The 19,073-nt window shown below is 41.0% G+C and overlaps 1 protein-coding gene across 2 annotated transcripts in view; it reads right to left on the minus strand.

Annotated features, from left to right (window-relative positions):
* Positions 1 to 19,073, minus strand: part of LOC128701849 (uncharacterized) — a 116,150-nt gene that overhangs the window by 30,349 nt on the left and 66,728 nt on the right. For both annotated transcript variants that reach the window (XM_070091815.1, XM_070091814.1), the window contains exons 4-6: positions 15,622 to 17,106; positions 14,069 to 14,223; positions 821 to 1,018 (exon numbers count right to left, since the gene is read on the minus strand). In XM_070091815.1, the coding sequence (XP_069947916.1) occupies positions 821 to 1,018; positions 14,069 to 14,223; positions 15,622 to 17,106 (1,838 nt within the window). The remainder of the gene's footprint in view (positions 1 to 820; positions 1,019 to 14,068; positions 14,224 to 15,621; positions 17,107 to 19,073) is intronic.

Consider the following 19,073-nt stretch of genomic DNA (forward strand, 5'->3'; position numbering starts at 1 on the left):
ATGGGTCTATGAAAGACAGGTGAACCATAAAATAGAGGAGGGGGGTGTGTAGAGGAACCTGTGGAGACGAAGATATTTCTATGGTGGCAAAATGGGGAAGGTACCAGAATATAATGGTACCAACGCTTATATATAGGTGTGAAGCATGGGTTTTAAACTTGGCAGCTAGGAGGCTGAAGGCAGTGGTGATGTCATGTCTGAGGGCAATGTGGCGTGAACAATATGCAGAAAATTCAGAGCTCGGAGATTAGATGTAGGAATACCAAGAGCATTATTTAAGAGGGCTGAGAGGTTTGGGCATATAGAGATGGATAGGATGACAAAAGTGTGTTTATAAATCTGGGATGGAAGGAGGGATAGCAGTCATCCCAGGAAGGGTTGAAGTGAGAGGCTAAAGGTTTTGAGAGCTAGGGGGCAAGTAGAGGCAATTGGCTTTTATGACTTGATATGCAGGAGTGTGAAGAAGGCAACATTTATGAAGAGATTTAGGGAAATCAGTTAGTCAGACGAATCCTGTAGGTGGGAAGTAAAGTGAACACATTCTGGAGGAGGGGGTGGGGACTGTTGCAGTTTTGAGTGCCATATGAAGTGTGATGTCAGCATGCTTATGGCAAAACAGTGACTGAATGAATGACAGTAAAATCATCATTTTTTTTTGGGGTGGGGGGAGGGGGGCCCTGACTCAGGAGGAAACAGCCAGTGCTAAAAATAAAATATAATACAAGCTGTGTTACTCTCTCACTGCATATACTAACCTTCCATGAATGCAGTACAGAGCTAAAAGCTTTATCACTCCCTCATGGCATGTACTAACACTAACCTTGCGGTATGGAGCTATGACTTTCATATCAATCTTCCTCCACACACCACCAATTACCACACTCCGCCAGTGTCTTTCCTCAGCAGTTTCTTCGGCAGCAGAAAACTCTGGTATAAGCTGTGGTGGCGGTGGTGGTAGAGGTTCATGGTCCATATTATACTTCATCTCTGCAGGTTCTGAGCCCTCCAAGTCTTCTTCCTACAGTAGATAAAATTCAATTTTATTCCCCAATACAACACTACAAAAATACAACAGAATTCTTCCTCCATAAGCCATGCGTGTTGTAAGGGGCGACTGAAATGCCGGGAGCAAGGGGCTAGTAACCTCTTCTCCTGTATATATTACTAAATGTAAAAGGAGAAACTTTCGTTTTTCCTTTTGGGCCACCCCGACTCGGTGGGATACGGCTGGTGTGTTGAAAGAAAGAACTACAAAAGAAAATTATAAAATATGGATAAATAAAGTCCTAGCAAGATATTTCAGAATAAGAATACCGAGATTGTACAATATTAAAGTACAGTGGACCCCCGCATAACGATCACCTCCGAATGCGACCAATTATGTAAGTGTATTTATGTAAGTTTTTGTACATATCTACTTCATTCCGGAGTACTGGCTGAACATACTTCTTGAAAAAATAGTGTCCACTGTATAGTGGTTCTCCGTACATAAACAAAGGCTGTTTTGTTACCGAACAAATTTGTTCCCATAAGGAATAATATGAATTAGATTAGTCCATTTCAGACCCCAAAAATACACTTACAAAAGCACTTACAATAATACACTTACATAATTGTTGGAGTTGGGAGCAGTACAAAACTCGGGGTACCACTGTATTCAGTAATTCAAAATAAAAATTCTAATAAAAATTATGATAGGAATGAAGCAAGTTACACAAGATAATAGTCATCAAGCCCACATTAAGGCAAGGAGGTGCTTTTTACAGTAACTTTACAAGTGGTTGGCTTATAAATCTCCTTCATATTTGTCAGCGTGCCTCGTTGTGCTCCGGGTTTTCTCGTGTTTTCACGGTCGCTCTTACGTGCTAGAACTTTAATTTGTGTCATCAATCCTATACGATACATCCCTCTAGCGCCTGGAACCAATCTTGGGCGGAAAACATTATATACCGAGTCAAAAAAGGAGAATTAGTGTGCACTACCTAGCAGAGTTTACTGCCAGAGGGGAATCAGGCCTGTGTCCCGTGTGGAAAAAATAATAATAATTGAACTTTTCGTGTCAGAGGAAAGAAAGTCTCCCTGATAACATTGAGTATACATAGTGTATAGTGTATACTACAGTGGCTCCCTAGTATATTGATGATAAAGGCTAAAGTGTCATTTGAAAACAGGTGAATTTGTAAATGAAGTGATAAGCCTATAGAGGCAGGTGCCAGAAGTCCCCAGAAACTTACCACAGGTCAGCTGTTTTTAATAATCTTACTGGCCTGCTAGTGTACTCGCATATAATCTAGTGATACCAGTGAATAGCAGAATACAGTGTTGTAGTAGCAACTAACCAGTATTATAATGGTACTTAGTGGAGTGGAGTGACTTTCATTAGTTTCATTTTTCTTGAAATACCAGACGTATACCGTGAATTTCATATAACCTGTAGTTACCAGCGGTCGCAATATACACAACGAGAAGCAATTATTACTACAGAAAAAGCGTTCTTCCTCCAAAATTTCCACCAGTCAACTATAGTGATAATACAGCATTTATTGTGGTGGAGATGGAAAAAAAAAAAAATAGAAAAAGCTAGATACAGGATTGATAAACAAGGGTTGAGGTCGACCGTTCGTCATTGTAGGAGTTGCCAGCAGTCACCGGTTTCTTCAACACGCAAGTTATGCTTTTGTATCAATCAAATCACATATTACTCGGGTAGATAATTTCCAGTAGATCCTTCATGTGTTAGCTCAAATCACCGACCAGTATGTTTTAAATAAGTGACCCACTGATCAGATCAGATCGACTGGTCCGAACCCTTGACTGGTTTTAAACGGTTTCGTTGGACAATAAAGCAGACTGTAAACGGATGGGGTTGTAGGCGCCCTTATAAACACAAACATTAAATATAAATCAGGAATGTGCACGGTAAGCTGTCCAATATACAAAAACAGTTAGAAACAGAAATACAAATAGCTAGAGCTTCATTTAAGGAGGTTATTAATAGAATATTCAAGAGGTTGCTAGTAGAATTGCAGTAAATCAACCATTCAAATCATTATGAAGCTGTGTGTAGTCTGTGGTCAGTCAAACAAATGGGCTTCCACATGGGTAAATTGTCATTTTTGTGGAAATTGGTGTCACGCCCCTTGTGCAGATATCCAAGAACTAGCTACAAGCAGTGTTAAAACAGGGAAGTGTTTTTGGGTATGCCCAAATGAGATAAATCTGTGGACTAAAATCACAAGGGTATTAAAAGAGGACAACATCAAAGCTGCTTTCATAGAAAACCTGGAAGCTTTCTACAACAGATGGGAACATAAAAAGTCTGGGCTGAATGGTACTGCCCTTGATACTGGCCATGTAGTCAGAAACTGTAAGGCTGGAGATGAAGTCCTGGTAGTCAGTAAATGTGGGGCTGATAGTGCTGTCCTGGGAGACAGTAATGGTGAAGTGGGAGGTGCTGTCCTGGGAGACAGTAATGGTGAAGCTGGAGGTGCTGTCCTGGGAGACAGTAATGGTGAAGCTGGAGATGCTGTCCTGGGAGACAGTAATGGTGAAGCTGGAGATTTTGTCCAGGTAGTCGGGAATTATACGCAGGAAGGAATACATATAAATGACCTCATAGGGGACAGGAGCCATAGTAGGGAAACAAGTGTAGTCAAAGATAAGATAAAACCAATATTGCAAACTAGAAATACCACAGGAAATAGCAAACAAGAGGACTCCACTAGCAATAGTGAGGATATATTACCTAAAACAACTGGTGGGGGCTCCATTGTTGGTGCTAGGGAGGATAGAAGTAAGACAGGGAAACATGCACCAACAGGGAATACAGTCACAGAAACCCAAGGCAAACGGAAACCAAGCCTGTGCACGTACTATGCACTTGGTATCTGCTGGCATGGGAAATCTGGAAAAACAGATGGGACGTGCAACTATGACCACCCTAGAAAATGCCATGCCCATATGACAACAGGAAAATGCAAACTCCCTTCCTGTAAGCTTTTTCACCCTGAACTGTGTACCTCTTCAGTACAGGAAAGACTGTGCTATAACTTAAATTGCCAGGCATACCATCTAAAGGGGACAAAAAGATACAAAACATCCAGGCCATGGGAAAACCTGGGTAGCCACAGCCACTCAAGAGGGAGAGGTTTTTTAGTGCCAGGAAGGAAAAAAAACTGGCAGGAAATGGCAGAAATCGTACACCAAATCCAGTCATTCCTGGAGTGGAACCACAGTTGATGGCCTCCACTCCAAACCAACAGATACAGATACTAATGCCAGAAAAAAAATCCCCCCCCAGTACCAACAATACCACCAGTCCGATAACATTCTTCTTTGCAAATATACAGGGTCTAAAGCCAGCAACAAACAACAAAATACCTTTCATCCGTGGACTGCTTGCAGAGGCAAAGGCAATGTTCGCGGCTTTCACTGAGACCCACATAAAGGATCACTTGGACAACGAAATATGGATCCCAGGTTACAACCTATACAGATGTGACAGAGTGAACAGGCAATAGGGGGGGGGGGGGGTTGGCTTGTACATTGCAGAGTCACTTGTTTGCACAGAACTGCTTAATGCCTCAAATGATGTAGTGGAAGTTTTAGCAGTAAAGGTCGAGAACCAAAACCTAGTCATTGTGGTAGTCTACAAGCCTCCGGATGCAACATCCCAGCAATTCCAGGAACAGCTGTTAAAAATTGACCACTGTCTGGAAAATCTTCCAGCTCCTGCACCCAACATCTTGCTCCTGGGGGATTTCAACTTAAGGCACCTAAAATGGAGGAATTATTTTTTTTATTATCACACCGGCCGATTCCCACCAAGGCAGGGTGGCCCGAAAAAGAAAAACTTTCACCATCATTCACTCCATCACTGTCTTACCAGAAGGGTGCTTTACACTACAGTTTTTAAACTGCAACATTAACACCCCTCCTTCAGAGTGCAGGCACTGTACTTCCCATCTCCAGGACTCAAGTCCGGCCTGCCGGTTTCCCTGAATCCCTTCATAAATGTTACTTTGCTCACACTCCAACAGCACGTCAAGTATTAAAAACCATTTGTCTCCATTCACTCCTATCAAACACGCTCACGCATGCCTGCTGGAAGTCCAAGCCCCTCGCACACAAAACCTCCTTTACCCCCTCCCTCCAACCCTTCCTAGGCCGACCCCTACCCCGCCTTCCTTCCACTACAGACTGATACACTCTTGAAGTCATTCTGTTTCGCTCCATTCTCTCTACATGTCCGAACCACCTCAACAACCCTTCCTCAGCCCTCTGGACAACAGTTTTGGTAATCCCGCACCTCCTCCTAACTTCCAAACTACGAATTCTCTGCATTATATTCACACCACACATTGCCCTCAGACATGACATCTCCACTGCCTCCAGCCTTCTCCTCGCTGCAACATTCATCACCCACGCTTCACACCCATATAAGAGCGTTGGTAAAACTATACTCTCATACATTCCCCTCTTTGCCTCCAAGGACAAAGTTCTTTGTCTCCACAGACTCCTAAGTGCACCACTCACTCTTTTTCCCTCATCAATTCTATGATTCACCTCATCTTTCATAGACCCATCCGCTGACACGTCCAATGGAGGAATATAGCAAATAATATTGTTGCAGTAATAACACCAGGAGGCAGCTCTGATGAAAACTCACACTCACACGAGCTTTTAAATCTCTGCACAAAATTCAATTTAAACCAGCAAATAATAGAGCCTACTAGACTGGAGAATACACTAGACCTCATCTTCACTAACAATGATGATCTGATAAGAAATGTCACCATATCAAAAACAATATACTCAGATCACAACATAATTGAGGTTCAGACATGTATGCGTGGAGCCCCAGACCGACATAATGAGACTAGTCACGAGGGAGCATTCACCAAATTCAACTTCAATAACAAAAACATAAAGTGGGACCAAGTAAACCAAGTCCTAACTGATATAAGCTGGGAAGATATACTAAGCAACACAGACCCCAACTTATGCCTAGAACAGATTAACTCGGTGGCACTCGATGTATGCACAAGGCTTATTCCTCTAAGAAAAAGGAGGAGTAGATGTAAAATAGAAAGAGACAGGCGCTCCCTTTACAGGCGACGGAAAAGAATAACAGCGGCTAAAAGAGGTCAATATATCTGAAATGCGTAGGGAGACACTGGTCAGAGAAATAGCAAGCATCGAACTTAAGCTAAAAGAATCCTTTAGGAGTCAGGAATCGCGGGAAGAACTAAAAGCCATAAATGAAATCGAAAGAAACCCAAAGTATTTCTTCTCCTATGCCAAATCAAAATCGAGAACAATGTCCAGTATTGGGCCCCTACTTAAACAAGATGGGTCCTACACAGATGACAGCAAGGAAATGAGTGAGCTACTCAAGTCCCAATATGACTCAGTTTTTAGCAAGCCGCTAACCAGACTGAGAGTCGAAGATCAAAATGAATTTTTTATGAGAGAGCCACAAAATTTGATTAACACAAGCCTATCCGATGTTATCCTGACGCCAAATGACTTTGAACAGGCGATAAATGACATGCCCATGCACTCTGCCCCAGGGCCAGACTCATGGAACTCTGTGTTCATCAAGAACTGCAAGAAGCCCCTATCACAAGCCTTTTCCATCCTATGGAGAGGAAGCATGGACATGGGGGTCATCCCACAGTTACTAAAAACAACAGACATAGCCCCACTCCACAAAGGGGGCAGTAAAGCAACAGCAAAGAACTACAGACCAATAGCACTAACATCCCATATCATAAAAATCTTTGAAAGGGTCCTAAGAAGCAAGATAACCACCCATCTAGAAACCCATCAGTTACACAACCCAGGGCAACATGGGTTTAGAACAGGTCGCTCCTGTCTGTCTCAACTATTGGATCACTACGACAAGGTCCTAAATGCACTAGAAGACAAAAAGAATGCAGATGTAATATATACAGACTTTGCAAAAGCCTTCGACAAGTGTGACCATGGCGTAATAGCGCACAAAATGCGTGCTAAAGGAATAACAGGAAAAGTCGGTCGATGGATCTATAATTTCCTCACTAACAGAACACAGAGAGTAGTCGTCAACAGAGTAAAGTCCGAGGCAGCTACGGTGAAAAGCTCTGTTCCACAAGGCACAGTACTCGCTCCCATCTTGTTCCTCATCCTCATATCCGACATAGACAAGGATGTCAGCCACAGCACCGTGTCTTCCTTTGCAGATGACACCCGAATCTGCATGACAGTGTCTTCCATTGCAGACACTGCAAGGCTCCAGGCAGACATCAACCAAATCTTTCAGTGGGCTGCAGAAAACAATATGAAGTTCAACGATGAGAAATTTCAATTACTCAGATATGGTAAACATGAGGAAATTAAATCTTCATCAGAGTACAAAACAAATTCTGGCCACAAAATAGAGCGAAACACCAACGTCAAAGACCTGGGAGTGATCATGTCGGAGGATCTCACCTTCAAGGACCACAACATTGTATCAATCGCATCTGCTAGAAAAATGACAGGATGGATAATGAGAACCTTCAAAACTAGGGAGGCCAAGCCCATGATGACACTCTTCAGGTCACTTGTTCTATCTAGGCTGGAATATTGCTGCACACTAACAGCACCTTTCAAGGCAGGTGAAATTGCCGACCTAGAAAATGTACAGAGAACTTTCACAGCGCGCATAACAGAGATAAAACACCTCAATTACTGGGAGCGCTTGAGGTTCCTAAACCTGTATTCCCTGGAACGCAGGAGGGAGAGATACATGATTATATACACCTGGAAAATCCTAGAGGGACTAGTACCGAACTTGCACACGAAAATCACTCACTACGAAAGCAAAAGACTTAGCAGACGATGCACCATCCCCCCAATGAAAAGCAGGGGTGTCACTAGCACGTTAAGAGACCATACAATAAGTGTCAGGGGCCCGAGACTGTTCAACTGCCTCCCAGCACACATAAGGGGGATTACCAACAGACCCCTGGCAGTCTTCAAGCTGGCACTGGACAAGCACCTGAAGTCAGTTCCTGATCAGCCGGGCTGTGGCTCGTACGTTGGTTTGCGTGCAGCCAGCAGCAACAGCCTGGTTGATCAGGCTCTGATCCACCAGGAGGCCTGGTCACAGACCGGGCCGCGGGGGCGTTGAACCCCGGAACTCTCTCCAGGTAAACTCCAGGTAATAGGGAACATCTGGAATCTTTAGGTCCTTTTATGTGCTTCTGTAATATGAACCTAATTGAGAGTAATATCATGCTCCCTAACCCAACATTAATTCTATTATTTAACCCCTTGACTGTCTCAACCCCAAATCCTGAGGTGTCTCCTGGTGTTGCCAAAAAAAATTTTTTTTCTTTTGAAATAACAGAGAATCTTTTCCCGATTGTAATGACACCAATAGAATGAAATTTGATGGAAAACTGACAGAATTACGCTCTCGCAAAGTTAGCGACCTTGGCGATATTTACGAATCGACGATTTCGCCCACTTTTAGCCCTATTTTCGGCTAATTCCATTGTTCCAGTCGACCAAACTCATAGCTATTTCTTTAGAACTCCATTTTTTCTATCGATTGAGTACAAGAAACTGCCCATTTACCAATTTCAACTACCCAATAACGTGGTCAGAAATTTGCAATTTGGCCAATTTCACTAAAATTAAAAAATATGACAATTTCAAAATGGGGTCCAGAATGAACAATGAAGACATTCCTGGCTCTAAAATAACATTTTCTTTGTTCATCAGTCATGTTTCCAGGCCCCTCTGATATTACTCTTGCTTTCTATTTTGAATTTTTATTCAAACAAAAAATAGAAGATTTACTGTTATGCATACTGCAATATTGTAAAAATAATATAAATAATGTCAACCCATTCATGACTGCATATTAGAATGGCTACTTGGACATTTATTGGAAAATGACATAATTTGTTTACTTTTGAACATTGGCAAAAATCAAACATTTCTCCTACTCTGAGCTCTATTTCAAGGTTCTCAATTGAAATCACCTCTATTTCTATAATATGTTTCTCATTCTATCAAATGAGACCAAGAAAACGAAAATACAACCATAAATACTATACGAAAATAGACCACAAAGTCAGCATTTTAATTAAAAAAAAAAGGTAGGAGTTTTTTTTTTCATTATGCACTGCGTACTGCAGGATTTTTTTTATATGGTGCACACTCACATGTTGGCCTACCAGCTTTCTCCTGCTTGATTTGAAGCCGCTAGAATTTGAGTATATATACGTCAAAAACGATGGCTTGTAAGATGTATATATACGACCAAAACAGTCAAAGGGTTAAGTCTGTAAATTGCCAAGACTCTTGCTTAAATGTTTAAGTTGAAAAGAACTGCTCTCAAATACTATAAGAGCTAGACATTTCTGTTCCAATATGTATGAAAATTCTAATTTTATGTAAGGGTTTGAAATACTGTCTAGTAACTTACCCCATCATGACTCACGAAATTGTAATGACACAACTGCAAACAAACCATGGTATGGGTGGGGACTGAACTCACAGCAAGTGTCTTAAACTCCAGGCCAGCATGTAAGCCATTGGGCCAGCTGGCTATAATAAGATTCATCCAATTAGGTATACAGTAGAAGCCCCCATATCTGCCAATTCAGTATCTGCGGTTTCAGTTATCCATGGTTTACTGCGGCTCAAAAATACCTCTTAATTTTGCATAATAATGACCCCGAAGCACAAAAGTAAAAAATCTAGCAGTTCTTCAAAGTCTAAGAGAACCTGTGAAGTGCTTCCTATCAGTGAAAAAGTGATTATTCTCCACTTATTGTACATAATTTATCAATTAAACTTTGTAATAAGTATGTATAGGATGTGTATATATAGAGTTTGCTACTCTCCGCGTTTTCAGGATCTACGGCACGTCCTTGGAACGTATCCCCCGTGGATACGGGGGTCCTACTGTATTTATACACCATAGGTTGTGTAAATATACCTAATTTATACACCACAGGGTGTATATTATATACCATATGTTGTGTAAATATACCTAGTTTATACACCACAGGGTGTATATTATACACCCTATGGTGTACAAATATACCTAGCCTGCTGGCCCAGTGGCTTATGCGCTGTCCTGGAGTTTTATGACTTTCTTCCCATGAGTTCAATCCCCACCCATACCTTGGTTTGTTTAATTTACCCCCAACCCATGAGAGTCACTTTTATACACTCAATGTGTGATGTAGTTCAGCTGGGCTTGTGAGGTCTCTGGGGAGACCTAATTTAACCAATTATATGGTCACACCTTGCCTTGGCAAACGTCTGTCAGCCATGCCCATGTCTGAGGTCTTTTGTTCTTGACGGCGTCAGACCTAGGCGTCAGGTTGTACACGTGGTTGTGGGGGGTGCTCTCAGGACAATATAAGCCCAAGGAACAGCTGAGCAAAGGAGATTCGAGCAGAGCTCTGGCCTGGGAGCAGAGCTGAGCTGGAGAGTCTCGGGAGGAGAGACTGTTGGAGACATTGGGCAGAGTACTGGCTTGGAGCAGTACTCGTGCTGTGTAGGTCTTGGGACCTGTGGCTTAGTTCCTGTAGTGAACTGTCCTCTGTACTATATTGTAAGTTATATTCATTTTCGTTAAGTTGATTGTGTTCCCTGTCTTACTGCTTATATGTATCACCCCATTTGTCTAAACCACAATAATGTTCTCCTGTTCCCAAATATATTATTGTACAAAGACTTAATAATAAACTGTGTTTGAGTAGAATAGTAATATTCACTATCCCCGTTATTTTCTGCATTTATTATGCTTAGTTAAAGTAGTGAGAGGGTGAGTAGTGTGGAGTGTAGAGTAATGAGAGGTGAAGATGTAGTCACCAGTGACCTCACATTACCTACCAACCTCTGCTAATCATCTCTCCTACCACTTCGCCTGCCTATCCCCTGCCTATACATACCCTCTTACTCCCATATCTCCCTAATCATTACCCCCCTACATGACATGGTGTCTAAGCGGTGGTGGTTCTTATTATTTTTATAGTAGGAACCAGTCCCTTGTGCCTTATTTTTGACTGCTCGGTAATACTTGTTATGCTACCATTTGCTACCACTTTTTTTTTCTTGTGTGTGTAAAGTTAAAGTAAATATCAGTGTGATATTATAATCCTAGTGACCTTAACTGACCTTGTTTTTTTTGAATGTAGGTCTGAGTAATTGTTTGGGTGTAATATTATATTTGGTAGAGTTGGTTGTTGGTTTGAGATAAATGGTGGAGAATATCAGTATTTGGGTGAGACTTTTGGGGGAAGCAATTACTGGCCAAAATTGAATATTTACAGAGGAATGAGAAGTCACCCAGCCCGCCTTGGAAGACTCGCCCACAACTGTCACCCATTGAAGAGTTGCCTATGATTGCTATCCACCTGATGTGCCCAGTCACCCAGCTGATGTGCCCCAGTAGATGTATTGCTGGCCTGGTCTGTCATCCATTGTAGTGGGTGTCTGTCTGCGTCACCCGGCCTCTGTGACCATCATCCGCGGACCGCCAGTTACCCGCAGTTGCCAGGGATGGGTGACCGCACCTCTGTTAATCACCTGAAGTGACCTCACCACCTCATCTCACCTCGAGCATCTGACCATAGCCTGCTTATGATGCTGCGGTTTACTGAGATGCTGGGGCCGTGCTGCAATGCTGTAGCCATGCTGTGGCCGTGCCGTGTGCTGCTGTGATACGGCTGTGCTATGATGTTGAGATGCTGCGGCCGTGCTGTGATGTTGAGATGCTGCGGCCGTGCTGTGATGCTGAGATGCTGTAGCCGTGCTGCGATGCTGTGGCCGGGTTGTATGCTGCTGTGATACGGCCGTGCTGTGATGATGGATATGCTGTGGCCGTGCTGTGATGCTGCGATGCTGCCTAGCTCAAGAAGAGGAGATGGAGGTGATGCTGCAGTGGTGTATGAGGGATTCTGGCTGGTGTACCAGGATAAGAGAGTCTACTATGATGGAGCTGCCATCCTCGGAGATGTGGAAGGACGTGAGCCACGGAGATGGACTCCAGCTGCTGGGACCAGCCTGCTATCAAGGGTGGTATGGAGGTGTATCTTGCCTTGCTGGTCGACCTGTACGACCGGTATGCGGGGATGTCCTGCCAGCCATGAGACAATTGAGAGTGTGAGCTGTCCCCAGCCTACTTTGATTTGCCAGAAGTGTTAGTGTTACCTGTGTGAAATAAGGTGACCTTGAATACGGTCCGGTGATTATGGCCGCCTTGTTTTATGAGGCCAGTGAATCCTAGTAGTGGCATAGGATAATGGAGGGTCTTAGCTGCAATGCCTGCCCTGTCTCGATTTTCAGATGTTGTAGTGTGCATGTGAAGTGTGCCGAAATGCGACCTTGGTGGTCGTGAAGTGGTCCAGTTGCAGTTACTTGAAAGAATGCAACCCGTTGGAGCAGTTTTCCACGCCATAGAAGCCTAGAGAGGTTTGGCCCAATGGTTAACGTGCGAGGGTGACTAGCATTTGCTAGTGCATTTCTAGTAAAAGTAGGGAAGGCACTGGAGCCTGATATTTAGTTTTAAGGAGAAATGACGGGTAAGGAGGCTTTGCACCAGAGAGCAACTGTTATGCTGGTCAACTGTGAGGTGTACTGATTATACTGCCTTGTGGTAGATGAGAAGGCTGAGGGAAATATATGTAGTGGAATAATTTAGTATTATGTATAATGTCTTTGTATTGTAATAGATTTAAGGGGTTAGGATTAAAATAGTCTGATAACTTAGGACAAATTGTCCTAGTTCTCAGATATTTTAAATTGGGGGAGAAAGGGGTATGTGATGTAGTTCAGCTGGGCTTGTGAGGTCTCTGGGGAGACCTAATTTAACCAATTATATGGTCACACCTTGCCTTGGCAAAAGTCTGTCAGCCATGCCCACGTCTAAGGTCTTTTGTTCTTGACGGCGTCAGACCTAGGTGTCAGTTCGTACACGTGGTTGTGGGGGGTGCTCTCAGGACAATATAAGCCCAAGGAACAGCTGAGCAAAGGAGATTCGAGCAGAGCTCTGGCCTGGGAGCAGAGCTGAGCTGGAGAGTCTCGGGAGGAGAGACTGTTGGAGACATTGGGCAGAGTACTGGCTTGGAGCAGTACTCGTGCTGTGTAGGTCTTGGGACCTGTGGCTTAGTTCCTGTAGTGAACTGTCCTCTGTACTATATTGTAAGTTATATTCATTTTCGTCAAGCTGATTGTGTTCCCTGTCTTACTGCTTGTATGTACCACCCCATTTGTCTAAACCACAATAATGTTCTCCTGTTCCCAAATATATTATTGTACAAAGACTTAATAATAAACTGTGTTTGAGTAGAATAGTAATATTCACTATCCCCGTTATTTTCTCCATTTATTATGTTTAGTTAAAGTAGTGAGAGGGTGAGTAGTGTGGAGTGTAGAGTAATGAGAGGTGAAGATGTAGTCACCAGTGACCTCACATTACCTACCAACCTCTGCTAATCATCTCTCCTACCACTTCGCCTGCCTATACATACCCTCTTACTCCCATATCCCCCTAATCATTACCCCCCTACATGACAAATGGCTGTTATTAGGTACACCACCTCCTCATGATTTTTTTTTGCAACATGTCAGCCATTTCCCACCAAGGCAGAGTGACCCAAAAAGAAAGAAAAAACCCAAAACGAAAAAAATACTTTCATCATCATTCAACACTTTCACCATCATTCATGCATAATCACTGTCTTTGCAGAGGCACTTAGACGTGACAGTTTAGATGTCACTCCAAACAGCCAATATCCCAAACCCCTCCTTTAAAGTGCAAGCATTGTACTACTTCCCACCTCCAGAACTCAAGTCTGACTAATGCAAATATCTAATCAGCCAATCATATGCATTATTTCAATGCTTAAAAGCATGCAGACATAGTCAAGAGGTTCAGTTGTTGTTCAGACCAAACACAAAACATCCAGTGAGCAGAAGTTCTGTGAGCAAAAATGCCTTGCTACATACAGTACAATATTTCACAAACTAATAAATTATCTTTTCAAGGTTTTTACATAAAAAGAAAATACCAACATACCTCAATATCATCCTCTTGTTCTCCATTACTCCTCTGGCTAAATGATGATGCAACAGAAATGGTGTCATCTTCAACAGGGGAACATAAGATGTCATCAGCTACCGAGATTCGTTTTCGATGGTTTGGAGTACCAAACTCCAAATTCACTGGTCTTTCTAAAGATTACAAAATATATAAATGAAAAAAATATAGCTAATTCAGAGCCATTGTACATTCAACTCTTTCAATTTTATGAGTAGTTTTAGTGCCCTGGAGGATCTACAGGCACAGATATGTTTTCTATATTTTTGTATAGTGTACTTGTAAGTTAAGATTTATGCAAAGCAGAAACGCTGAAAGGTGTAAAGGGTTACCAATACTAGCAATGAAAAACAGGAGCCAGATAATGCCTATGGTGCGAGTGTGTTAGATAGGAGTGAATGGGGACTAATGGTCTGTGGGACCTTACAAGCTGTTGGAGTGTGAGCAGGGTAATATTTTGTGAAGGGATTCAGGGAAACCAGTTAGCCGGACTTGAGTCCTAGAGGTGTGAAGTACAAGTACCACCTGACTTACGAGCTGCTAAACATATGACCATTCGTACTTACGACTGTACCGTTTACAGCTTAGTTTAAGTTTTCTGTTCATGCATACGAATGTTTTCGTATGTTTTCATACATACTAATGTTTTGTATGCAAATAAACAACTGCTTGTGTTGTACACACTGTTTCTCCCAAACCTTACAGTATAAAATACAGTACTAAAAGCATAAGGTTTGACTTGCGTCCATTTTGCCTTACAACCAGTTGGTCGGAACCAAGCTCAGGGTTAAGTCGGATGGTAATTGTACAATGCCTGTACTTTAAAGGAGGGGTTTGGGATATTCGTTATCTGGAGTGACATCTAAACTGTCATACTAGGGCACATCTGCAAACAGTGATATTGTGTGAATAATGGTAAAAGTGTTTCTTCTTTTTTTGGGTTGCCCTGCTTCAGTGGGAGACAGCCAACATGTTTAAAAAATATGTACATAAATTTTACTTGCTACTGCTTTCCCTTAATTATGCCGTCTCCTATTTGTACTTTTTCCAAAGTGTCAGACTAAGCAGCGCCTTTTTTTCTAACATTTTTTTGTAAGCAGTGGTGAATTTCTAATATAATTTGCATGTGGGGTGATTTCTTCTAACATTTTGTGAAAGCGGTGGTTACTATTCTATGTAGTAAATGTAAAACTCAAAAATAAGCACTTTTAAATTGGAATATTGTAACTCGTAAAATACTGGGATTAAAGGATATGATATATTTATTACTTATCATACAGCACTGCCAAAAAAAAAAAAAAAGCATTGGAATGATTAGGAGATAGCACAAATGAGTCAAATTTTGAATGTATTCCATTTACAGAAACAGTCATGAACACTGCAATACAAACTAACGAATGGAGCTGGATTTAACTGAAGTGTGCAAAGTAAGGAAATTTGACTTTGCATATAACATAATGCAAAATCTGATGCACATATTTTGAATGAATACACTATGCACAAATAATAATGAAAAATATAACAAAACATACCTTCTGTAAAATTAGTCTTATTACTATTAGAAGTTCCAAAAGTAACAGGTGTGGAGGTCTTGTCAGAAATATCACTGTTTTCAATCAGCAAAATGGATGCACTAGATTCATCTTTACTATTGTCTTCATAAGTGTTTGTAATTACAATATCTGGCACAAGAACACATGGAGATGGCACTACTTTGTTATTAATATTACTGCTTCCAAAACCTGTTAAACAATCTTGTTCTTTAGCAACTGATGCATCAGTAATGTCAGGATTTGATAAATCTGGTACTTCAGCACACTCTTCACTAGTGCTACCACTTAGGTCAAGAGTAGGAGCTCTTATCTTTTTAAGGCCAATGTCCTGAGATTTGCTTTCAATGAAAACACCCTCAACTTCCAGTTCTTTGTGCCCTGTTTTACCAAGCCGTAGTGATCTACGTCTCTCAAACCTGAAGCCCATGTCCTCAAATTCGTCATCAATAAATGCATTAGAAGACTTTGAAATATTAGCTTCAGAATCAACTATTTTGGGGTTACTGTCATCAAATACAGCCCGGATATCCATCTTTACAAAGTTATCCAAATCCAACCCTTCTGCAGAGATCATTTTTTTGGGAGAGGAAATTCCACTATCAGTATTGCTAGTACTGTTATTATTATTATTATTATGCTGCTCCTGTAAAGAGTTGTGAAGGGCCTCTATTACATCCTTATTAACATATTTGCTGTAACGCTCAGAATTATTCAAAACTTCCTCTATTTCCTTAGGTGTAAGGATGTCTTGTAGTCTCCCACTAAGGTTGTATATATCTTTATATTTTGTGAAGTCCAGACATTCTCTAACCTTCATAAGTGTGCTTTGTTCAATGCTCAGGCTTTCATCACCTGGAGTTTCTTCATTCATGTTCAAACTGATGTCTATTGAAGCACAATCAGAGCTCTTCTTGGTACTGTTGGATTTTGGTGTGGATGTATTAGCATGCTGAATCCCTTGATGTGACTCTGGAAGTACTGCATCATTAGTCAACTTTTCATTTATAAGATTATCACCAGCCACAATGTCAGAAATATTTTCTCCCACTTCTTCACTGTCGTTTAACATATTCTCTATTTCCCTGAGGTCTCTTGCAAAGGTTCCATTAATATCTGATGACAAAGAACTACTTGTATCAATTTCTTCCAAGTTATGATGATTAACTAACTTTGATCTGCCTCTGATATTAGATTCCTTTAGAACAGAAGTTTCTTCAGGAACAATTTTCCTTCGCATACTTCCATGCCTTTGAAACTCGCCAGTTCGTACTAACCCTTCAATCTTCTCAGCATCAGGAGCATGGATGGGTGTCAGATTTACCTTTCGTCGAAAACTTTTGTGCCTCACAAAGGCATTTTCATGAGAGTTGGGAAGATGAAATTCTTCAAAATACTCTTCCTCCAGATCACTACCAACTTCAAAGGCATCTTGCTTGGGTGAATCGTCAGAGGATTCTAACTCATCTGCAAGCAAAAGCTACTACTTATTACTATGTACAAAACTAGTCATCTACTGCCTACATATTTCTTGTAAATACTATACTTAACAAGGAATTTCATTGAAGTATAAACCAAAGGAGTAAATTTTATACATTCTTATCAAGCCAAGGAGGAAATCTTGGATCAAACTGGCTAAATATATGTTACTCTTAAAAACTAGGTTAGCAAATGGCATGGTAAACAAACTAAAGTAACACCAAAATAGTCAGATAAACATGCAGAATTAAACCTACACAACTACTTGCTGCAACTTATGTTAATTGAAAGGCATCAGATACATGTACTACATTTTCAAGTAATTAATGCTAGCACTGTAGCATGTACCATAAGTACTCAAAATGCTTTACCAACCAAACTTACTTTAAACTTACTCTGTATATCTACATATTTTACAAATGTCTCCTAATGTAACCAACTCAATTTCTCCCAGTACCAGCCTGGTTGATCAGGCCCTGATCCACCATGAGGCCTGGTCACAGACCAAGAGTGGGGGCATTGACCCCCCAGAACCCTCTCCAGGTAAACTCTAGATATGAGCCCTCCCTATATACAAAAACTTAACCCTATTCCTTCATGCCCAATTTGTTAATAGGTACTGTACTATCTGCTTCACTCAAGCAGTGAGCCTGCCATTTGTAAAGCACATAATCAACTAACATTTTCGTTTTTCCTTTTGGGCCACCCTGCCTTGATAGGATACAGCCAGTGCATTGAAAGGAAGAATAATCACCTAATTTCAGCCATACACTAAAGCTGCTAAGTAATGGCTTTTGCCCTTTAGTTCACTGACTTGAGTACTACTTGCAGCTAAACAAGTAATATACATATATACATACTATCTTCACAGCTTCAGATTATTATATTCACAAAGTACTGAACCCATTCATATTTCAGATTCAAAATTCATTTCCACATGATACACCATTTGTGCAAAATTGGATGATGTTACATAAACCACAGAGAAAGCCCCTAAGTTATGCTGAGCATTTATGGGCCATTCAGTGTTGTGCAGCTCCAGAAATTTGTTCTCTAAACTTAAGCTGTGACATATACATATACTGACGAGAGACAGTAAAAAATATATTTTGTCTATATTCTCAGTGCTAAAGAGGTGTACTGTATAAGAACTATTGTCATAGGACGAGTGGAGGAATAGTAGCACAGACATCAACTAATGAAAGAAGCTACAGAAAATGATTATTTGAATAGTAAACAGGGTTCCAGGGGTCAATGCCCCTGCAGCCCAGTCTGTGACCAGGCTATTCAACTAATTTTTTTGTTTTACTATTCATTTTCATATATTTGCCTTACTCAGTTTATTTTATTCCAATTGTATTTAATTTTATTGTTAATTCATTTAAATGAATTTCATCTATTCAGTATACTGGACATGTATTGCGTTTTTATTGCTGATAATCATTATTGATTTGTACTGTAACAGGTAGGCTGGTAATAGCTATTACAAGGACCCCAATAGAAACAAGTTATTTTTGACTTATTTATTGGTTACCCTAGGTAGTTAACTCTTATGTTACTATGCAAGACAATTGTAAGCAGCCAAAAACTGTAACAGTGCCTAAATAATTAATAGTAGTTGTGGTGTTATACTACATGTACAGCAGGGTGTCCATGTAACTAACATTTAATTATTAAAGTACACAAATAACCTACACACAGGAGAGAGAAGCTTAAAGTATTTACGTATATGGGAAAGAGTTAAAACTTTGGAGTCTTACACTGACAGGGAAATGAAAGGTAATCAGATTTGAGCTGAGAAAGGAGAATGCACCTTTAATTTCTTGAAATGAGTCTTTCATCGGCATGAAGATATGCCTTATATTTCAGTATAAAATTTTTAACACATTTAATTGTGATACAATGGAGATGCATTCACCATCCATGATTCTCTAGCTGTTTTTCAGAAAGCGTGA

The sequence above is a fragment of the Cherax quadricarinatus genome, chromosome 37 (genome assembly GCF_038502225.1).
Source record: "Cherax quadricarinatus isolate ZL_2023a chromosome 37, ASM3850222v1, whole genome shotgun sequence".
Lineage (NCBI taxonomy): Eukaryota > Metazoa > Arthropoda > Malacostraca > Decapoda > Parastacidae > Cherax > Cherax quadricarinatus.